General features: G+C 40.9%; 1 protein-coding gene across 1 annotated transcript; it reads right to left on the bottom strand.

Moving 5' to 3' along the window:
• Positions 1-4,097: 4,097 nt before the first annotated feature.
• LOC109976964 (D(1)-like dopamine receptor) lies at positions 4,098-8,344 on the bottom strand. Its single transcript, XM_020626904.3, has one exon. It carries the CDS (start codon positions 7,959-7,961, stop codon positions 6,468-6,470), a length of 1,494 nt encoding a protein of 497 aa, XP_020482560.1. The 5' UTR covers positions 7,962-8,344; the 3' UTR covers positions 4,098-6,467.
• Between the last annotated feature and the right edge of the window lie 336 nt (positions 8,345-8,680).

Genomic DNA, 8,680 nt, shown 5'->3' with positions numbered 1-8,680 from the left:
GGGAAAACCAATTTCACCAGCTTATCAAGAACCTGCTCAACTACTGTGTGGGTCCATTAGGTTGACCTTTATTTCAAGCCCCAAGATCAGACTGTCAGTGAAGATGGTCTTCAGTTATGTGATGCCATTATTTCTCCAAACATTGGCAACATAGAGGATACTATCCCCAATGATTTTTTGAGGAGTTCCATGGTGTAAAGAACACTTGAAACCAAGTCTTTTAAGGAGGGTGAAGAGACTACCACCCTTGTTCTAAAGGGCTTTCTGTTTTACAGGTTGGACTTTTGATCTATGCTGAACTTTAGTTACTTTATTGTCATCCTGTACCCAGAAATCAAAGAGAATTGATGCTCTAGGAGCTATGCAATACCAGCCCCTGTGACTGAAAGAGTTTGAAAACACTAGCACATCCCCTCCTGTCTGCAATTTGTTCTCACTCCCACTGATCCCTACCTGACCTGTCATCTGCACATACACCTGCTCCCTAATAGATCATTATTTTTGATGTATGTGCCTTCCGGAGTGCACTTTGCCACGTTGTCAAATAAATCTTGTAAAACAAGATGTTCAGCTTTTTTCCTGCTTCCCCTGGTTTGTTTGTGTTGTTTGTCGTTCATGTATGAATGACGCTTTACACTACTACTGTCAAACACTTTCTTTAAAAATATTGATTAATCACTGAATTGCAATAGTTAATCGTGAAAAATCACATTTTTAGCATGCTTAAAATTCCATTATTTGGCCTTTCAACACTGTTTTTAAGTCCATATTAACAATGTCTGGATTTGGGAATCCAAGGCACGCACAGAAATGTCCTGACCTTGACATTCAGATTCATCATTTAAATAAGTGCTGCACTGTTACACCAGTGTGTTCTGAAACCATAACATGGAGGAAGGAGACAGCTTCAAAGTGCTTATTCTGTGAAATGCAGTAATTATTTTACATTTTTGGAAAAAATTAACAATGTTATACACACAGAGAAATATGCAGGCGTGCATGCACTAAAGGGCTCACTGACATGATCCAATGATCCCCAGTTACTGTAATGCAACAGCATTTCTACTTTTAAGGGTTTCCAGTTTAGTTCCTTTCTCTGTTTCATACAGATCCTGTGTGTATGAGTTTAATCCACAGGTCTGCGGCTCCAAAATAGTGCTCTGCTGGCTTTGGTAATGTGGTTTGCCAGTCTGATAAGCTGCATGAGTATGCTTAAATCGTACATGGTACCTCAAACTCAAAGTACTTTGGTGTTATTTAGATTATTGACACAAGGTGCATATTACTTTTAACTATCTTGGAGTTTTATAAGTTGAATAAACCAATTTAAAGCACAATGGATTTGTAATTTTCCATCATCGCGGCTGCAGGAAGACGCTGCAGCGGCATCTCTACTTTGTTAAATCTGGGGGAACCTTTGGTTTGTTATTTTGTGTTAAGTATCGTTCATGCATCTCATTTAGCCTTCAACGGTGTTCTGTACAGTTATCCGGTTATAATTCTTGTTTCTTTATAAAAAAATAAGCCAACACACAGCTTAAGGTGAACATAAAACATTTGTCTTTAAGCCTGTGTGAGCAGTAAGGTCTGACTCTCTAGTACATAATGGTTCATATGTTTTTAATAAATAGACACATGACAAATCTGTCAGAGAGATAGAGGAATGGTACAGGATTGCTTTCTCTGTACACTACCTGTCCTTTTTAGATTTGTTTTTCATTCAATTTTCTTCTTTTTTTGCAAATCAAGCCATTTGTACACAGTTTTTCTTTATAGAAATAATAAATCTTCCATTATAGGACATGTTGAGGCCTCCACATTCAATCAAGGCTGTTTCATTCTATTTACAAAGTCCTTATGGAAGGTGTTTTATTTTGAAAACTTCAGTCTGTAACGTGTGTCCTGAGTGAAAGCTTACATGCACCACCTAGACCTCAACACTTTTCATGTAGGCAGAATCTACTTAGTTAATGGAAAAGTTTCCAGCTTAAATAAAAGGCTTCCACTCTTTGAAGGCCGCAGCCTAAACATACCAAGCTCATCTCTCTCAGTCATGTTCACTAACACGTACACACTGTAGTAATGCACTCTGAGTGCAAACAGCCGAGCATGTCGGAGACACCTGTGGTGGTTCAAGGTGTCTTGCCCCTCCGTGGCCCCTAAGTGCCTCCACTCTGTTTCAACTGCACCACTGACTGAAGATGAAAGGAGCAGGCACAGAGAGAGATACTGGAATAGACAAAGATAATACTGAACCAAGTGAAGCCAACACAAGCAAAACAAGAATCCATCATTTTGTTGTTATTTTACAGGACAGCATTTCTAAAAGGTTTAGTGCCATGTCATTAGATCCCTGAGAGGTTTTATTTGAATTATCTAAGAACTATATTCACTATTTAAGACTCAAAAGTCAATTTTATCATTAAACCCGCTAAGCCTGAAGTCACTCGTGTTTTGTCCCATAGAGAGGTGAAACTGCTTGTTCAAGGCAAAGTAAAGTTAAGGGTTATTGTCTAGCAGTCTTCTGTTAAATTAGTTCAAATTCCATGCTGAAATAACCAACCCAGTCATAGAATAAACCATTCTATTTCAAGGTAGTAACACAATGTTCTTTGAGCTGCTGAAAATAAGGATTAAGTGGGCAAAAAAATATTCTCCACATGCTTTGATATATTCTTAAATATAAGTGTAACTTTAGGATTATCATCAATAGTGAAGCTTTTACTTTCAACCTAGAGACTTTTCAACTCCATGGCAAAAAAGAATACAATGTTTGAATTGTGTGGCCAGTTGTATCACTTAAATATGTTAAAAAAAATTGCAAGAGGAAAGGATTAAATGGAGGCTCTGTTTTTTTCTCCAAAGTTGGAGCCAGTCCCTATGTACAGGGGGAACAGTAATGGAAAATGGACTTGAGCTTGTATAGAGACTTTCTATAGTCGTCTGACTACTCAAAGTGCTTTTACAACATAGGTTACACCTACCCATTCACACAATGATGGCAGAGCCTGCTATGTAAGGTACCCGTCAGAAGTAGCTAATCCTATTCATACAAATTGAAACGCAGAGCAACTTCTTGACCGCATGTGGCTGCAGGAGCCGGACATCGAACCCTGACCTTCCGGTTAAGAAACAACGACTCTATCAATTTAGCCACAGTCCGATGTATGTGAGAGGACGACTCCAACCCTTGCTGCCACTGCATGTCACCCGCCCTGTCCCTTCCTCATATCTCTGGTCACTCTTCCTGTCGAATCAATAAAGGAAAAGCCAAAAAATAGAATGATGATAAAAATGCCTCTCATGTAAACAACTTCTACTACAGTAAAACATTTGTTCACAGGGTCTCTTTTCCCTACAGTAAGTGACAACTTTTCTTTGCACCATTAACTCAAATTAGTCTCAGACCATTTAGCCAAAACTGATTACGCAGGAACAGTTTTTCTGTTACATGGTTAGAATTTAGCAAACTCATTTCGCTCAAGTCATTTCACGTTTATTTTGAGCTGTGAAAGAAGATGGCAGGTTTCTGAGAACAATGGCACAAAATATGCAGAGAGTATCTACAGGGGGGAGGCAGGTCGTTCATCGATGATTCAGAGATTACCTGACCAGACTTCCTGAACTCCCCTGTGGCCCTCACGAGCTCCGCAGGAACAAAACTCGCTGCCTCTGTGTGATGAGCTAGAATGTCTTTCCCCTCATAGAACAGTAACTTTCTGAAGTCAAAGCTCTCAAATGTGGCCTCATATTCCACTAAATAGTACGTCACTCATAGAAGCTTCTGTGGCAGCTATTTTCAGCTATTTCCTCTGGTTCGCTGTGTTATTCTAAGCGGACCGATGATTTACTAAAATATCACCAGCTTATCAGCTTTTATTGCCTTCTGCTTTCACATGAATTCCTTATTAATGACTTTAATTTTCTACAGCCTAATAAAAAAAGACTTTAAAAAATAAACCCTAAGGGTTGTGTGTGAGGTGGGGAGTTGCTGATAATGGACCAGAGTCTCAATAGACTGAACTATTTCAACCTTATTACAGTAGTAACCACTTTCCCTTTGGATTTAGTTTTTATTAACAACTTGATATCCTGCACAAACCAACTTTAATTACTAACATCTTTCCATTTCTAAAAGGACTCCACATTTCAGCCAAATGACTGCTTACTGCAGTTGACTTAAATTATGATTACAGTAATAAACACCACAATCTTTCAAATACATCGGGAAAACGTCACTTTTTTATTAGACGTTTAGTCATAATCAGCTATTTCATTGAGCAAAAATGATAATATAAAAGGTTCGTAACATCATGAATGACAGCGCCTTTGACCAATGTGGCTAATGCATTGCCGTGTGAGAATAACCGATGAGGAACAGCGAGAGCAAATGTAACTAACACTCTACAAACCCAGTCGTTCAACTTTGCACAAGGCTGTGTCGACCTTACGAGTCCTAGCTTTGTTGTCTGTGAGTTAAATATGTGTTTTGGTTTAGCCGTAAGGGGTGCAGGGGTCTATCGCAGCACCATCAGCCATCAGACTCTGGCTCCAAATAACATCAACAGCTCAAGATGTCAGCACACACGTCACGATTCCTTGATGGCGTAACATTTTCCAACTTCTTTTTTGAAAACATTTTCCAAACCTAAACCTCCAACTGATGGAAAACTTAAAAAAAAACAAAAACATTGATATTCAAAGGATAAAAACAAGGTGACATTTCTCAAACCCCACAAATATCAATGTGTTTCACTTCTAAACCATGATGAAAGAGGAGAAGAAACCTGCTTTCCACTTATTGTTGCCACAGATTTTACTTTAGCTGCTAATGAAACAGACTGGTGTTAGAAATGATGGATCTTTAACCTACAAACAGAAAACCAGACCACCGGGAAGTTGATTGATTATTTATATAAAGGTATGTGTTGCTGACAAGGAGATTAATTAACAATATGCTGCTGTAACAGACTTCTTTACACATTGTTCATGTCAAAAATCAACAGTACCATGAAATCCGGTGTATAAGACACACTTTAAATACTTATTTTTTTATCTTAAAAGTTGGCTGCGTCTTATAGACCAATGCGACCAATACACCAGTATAAAACGCTGACACACGCCTTCATTACTGCGGTTACAGAAGCCACCAACAATGCGCACGAGCTGACGCAATTAAAAAAAAAAAACATCCCAATCCATTGGCTACAAGCTCTTTGTAAAGAGAATTCACAACAATGCTGGAAGATAACTTCACTGAACACTCCCAGTTTAAACAGTCTGTGTAAAAGGGGCTACAGTTAAGATTCAGTCACCGTCGTTTTTTGGGTAGATTTCTATTAAACTAAGGTTTAAAACATGAGAAATCATATAATACCCAATTGAAACATTTGCGCCAAGAGACATGATGTTTATGAAGTATGAGTTGAATTATTGTCTTCATTCATTGTACATATCAGTCTTTGCTTATTTTGTGTTTGTAGTTGTATTTAATGTTGTACTTTTTGTGCATAGTGACCACAGATCAACAAGTCAAATTCCTTGTGTGTGTTAGCATACCTGGCCAATAAAGCTGATTTTGATTCTGATTCTGATTCGCTGCTGCTGCTGCTGCTGCCATCTCTTAATGGATTACAAATCAAAGTGAATAAAACCTGTAAACCCTGGATGACCCTGCGAAAAGTTTCAGAACATTTAATGTAATCAGCAGATTGAACGACCTTCCATCTGGAAAGCAGAGAGCCTGATGAATAGTCATCCATAATTTGACATATTGGCAATTTCGATTATAAAGCAGAGAGGAGCCAAGTCCTTTTAAGTATTAGCGACAAATTTGTGGTTTTCTCTTTTTAATTAATTTTTCCACATACATAAACTCTAGTTTGACAGCTCTGTTCAATTTTATTTTCTATTTACACATGAACAACTAATCAGCCTGTTCCACACACATAACTCCACCTTCAGACACCTCTAGAGGACGCAGAGCCTGGCACAAAGTAGCTGGATGTCTCCCCAAATTACAAATGCAACTCAAACTTCACCTTAATTCATTAAAACAACTTTTGTCATGAAAATAAGAGAAGCTATATTTCACATTAACAAAAGTAATGATTAAAATATTAAATGGCTCACTTTAAGAAAAAACACATTTGACTTTTTTAAAAAAAAATCATAATTTAATGCCCAACCATTTAATGTCAATAACCTGTACTAACTTAACAAATCTGCTTCCATTTAAACAAGTTCAAACATTTAAAAAATAAAAATAAAAAAAAACATCCAACTGTCACAATCCTGATGTTGGCATTTTATCTGAACCTAAGGCCATAAGGCTTCTTTTCTCTAAAGAACATAAGGCTGCTCTGTGTCTTAGAAAGCAGAAGGGTTATGAAGCCTTTAATGTCCTCCATTATTTTAAATATAAAAACAGCAAACATTAATGGGATCACGTCAATGCCGTTCCTGTCCTATCCATCCTGGTGGACTTGTCCTGGTATAAGAGCTTCACTCTCTAGTCCTGCAGCTGAGGTGAACGGTGTGATTGTTTCTAAAGACAGTTCTGGGTCGTCCTCCAACTGGACATTAGCTGGAAGCAGCAGCAGCCTGTTGTGGCCCCTGGAGCCATTGGAGATGATCGACTCCTCATCGAACTGGGCGCTCATATCATCCATGTGGTCAGACCCAACGTCAATAGTGCGGGCAAGCTGCTGTGGCTGCGCAGGGACCAGCTGCTCCTTGTGGAGCGTTGTGTCATGGTGGTACGAAACGAGCTCATCGCTGAAGTTCACAGCCTCCACCGTGTTGTTCGTGCAGATCTGGTTGCAACCCAAAATGGTGGAGAAAGCTCGGCGGAAGTCAGCATTGAATGCGTAGATGACCGGGTTGAGGGAGGAGTTGGCCCAACCGAACCACACGAAGACGGTGAAGGTGGTGTCGCTGACGCAGGGCGGGTCACAGAACGGGACAGTGCAGTTGAGGACGAAGAACGGCAGCCAGCAGAAGACAAACACCCCCATGATGATGGAGAGCGTCTTCAGGACTTTAGTTTCTTTCTTAAAGGATGACTTCAATGAGGCTTCATCGTTGGGCCTGTGATGCTGCTGCTGCTGGTTCCTGTTCACTCCGAGGCCTTGGTTCTGCGCCTGCTCCGCCGCCCTCTCCAAAGAAGTGATCCTGCGGATTTGGGTCTGAGCAATCCTGTAGATGCGAGTGTAGGTGGCGATCATGATCACCACTGGGATGTAGAAGCTGATAAGTGAGGAAGAGATGGCATAAGTTTTGTTCAGGTTGGCCACACAGCTCTTGGCGATGGAGCTGGCGTTGAGGTTGATGCTGCTGTTTGTAATGTTCCTGCCACTGGAAATCAGCAGTTCCACCATCTCCATAACGTCTTTGTCATCCTCTTCCCCGGCCTGGTGCCAGTTCAGCTGCACAGGAATGAAAGAGATCAGGATCGAAAGTGTCCACGCCACCCCTATCATGACAAACGCCACCCGGTGAGTCATCTTTCGCTCGTATTTGAATGGGCTTGCGATGGCCCAGTAGCGGTCCACACTGATGATGCAAAGGTTCAGGATGGAGGCTGTGGAGCACATGATATCAAAGGCGATCCAGACCCCACAAAAACGTCCAAACAGCCATGTGCCGGTCACTTCTGTTATGGCCTCCCATGGCATCACGAGCACGGCCACAAAAAGGTCAGACACTGCCAGAGAGATGACAAAGAAGTTGGTGACTTTGGAGCGCAGGTGACGGAAGCGGACCACGGCGGCGCACACCAGAGTGTTTCCAAGCAGCGTAGAGACGATGAGTAGGAAGAGGACGCAGCCGATCAGGACACGCAGACCGCCGCTCCCTCCACCGGCACCGCCGTCGTCATCGTCCTCTTCTTCCTCTCCACCCGCGCCGTCCAGCTCCGACAGAACTTGTGTGAAATTATTCCACGTCGTGTAGTTTTCCATTTCTCGCCACTGAAAGCGTAATTAAAATGTATTTAAAGGTGATACAAATCCGCGCGTAAAGCCGCTTTTCTTTCCACGAAATGCTGACTCACAAACCATCCTCCGAGCTTTCCTGAATAATAAAATTAATCAGGAAAGAGGCGGCAGTCCTCAATAGAATTCCAGTTTGATACATTTTGCATTCAGCTTCTTTCAGAAATCCTTACTCCGGACAGCTGATGCGTAAGTCAATACCAAGAAAAAGCGCTCCTCTAGTATTTAACCACGGAAATTGAAATAATTGCATTTATTAAATGACAGATCATAAATCATCAGTAGACTACTGATGCTAATTGATCCAGACGCAGTTAAATGTCTCCACAGGGGGTTAAGAAAGGTCTATGTCCCGCTGTGTTGTCCCAGTGTGACTCACAGTGGACTCACCTCTCTCTCTCTCTCTCTCTCTCCCTGTGACGCGCTCTCACTCAAAGTCAGGTGGAAGCTGCCGCGGGGCTCGATTCCTCTTCAGCGCAGGTAATAGATTACTGTTGTGCCACATAGTGGGGAGCCTTTTGTCTTTTCACTTGACCGAAATAATAGAGAATCAATAGTTGAATGTATGAATTCAACAATAATTTACTAAAGAATCACGATTTATGTACAAGAGAAAAAAAGATTTGGCAAAGTATCGTGGACAGATTTTCCCTCGTGCGTTCCTGAGGGAATTAAACAAACAGAGA

The sequence above is a fragment of the Labrus bergylta genome, chromosome 10 (assembly GCF_963930695.1).
Source record: "Labrus bergylta chromosome 10, fLabBer1.1, whole genome shotgun sequence".
In the NCBI taxonomy this organism is placed as follows: domain Eukaryota; kingdom Metazoa; phylum Chordata; class Actinopteri; order Labriformes; family Labridae; genus Labrus; species Labrus bergylta.
This window is presented reverse-complemented; position numbering and strand designations above follow the sequence as displayed.

What these genes read in the sequence shown, in the direction of transcription:
- LOC109976964 (XM_020626904.3), bottom strand. Translation starts at nt 7,961, where the DNA reads ATGGAAAACTACACGACGTGGAATAATTTCACACAAGTTCTGTCGGAG.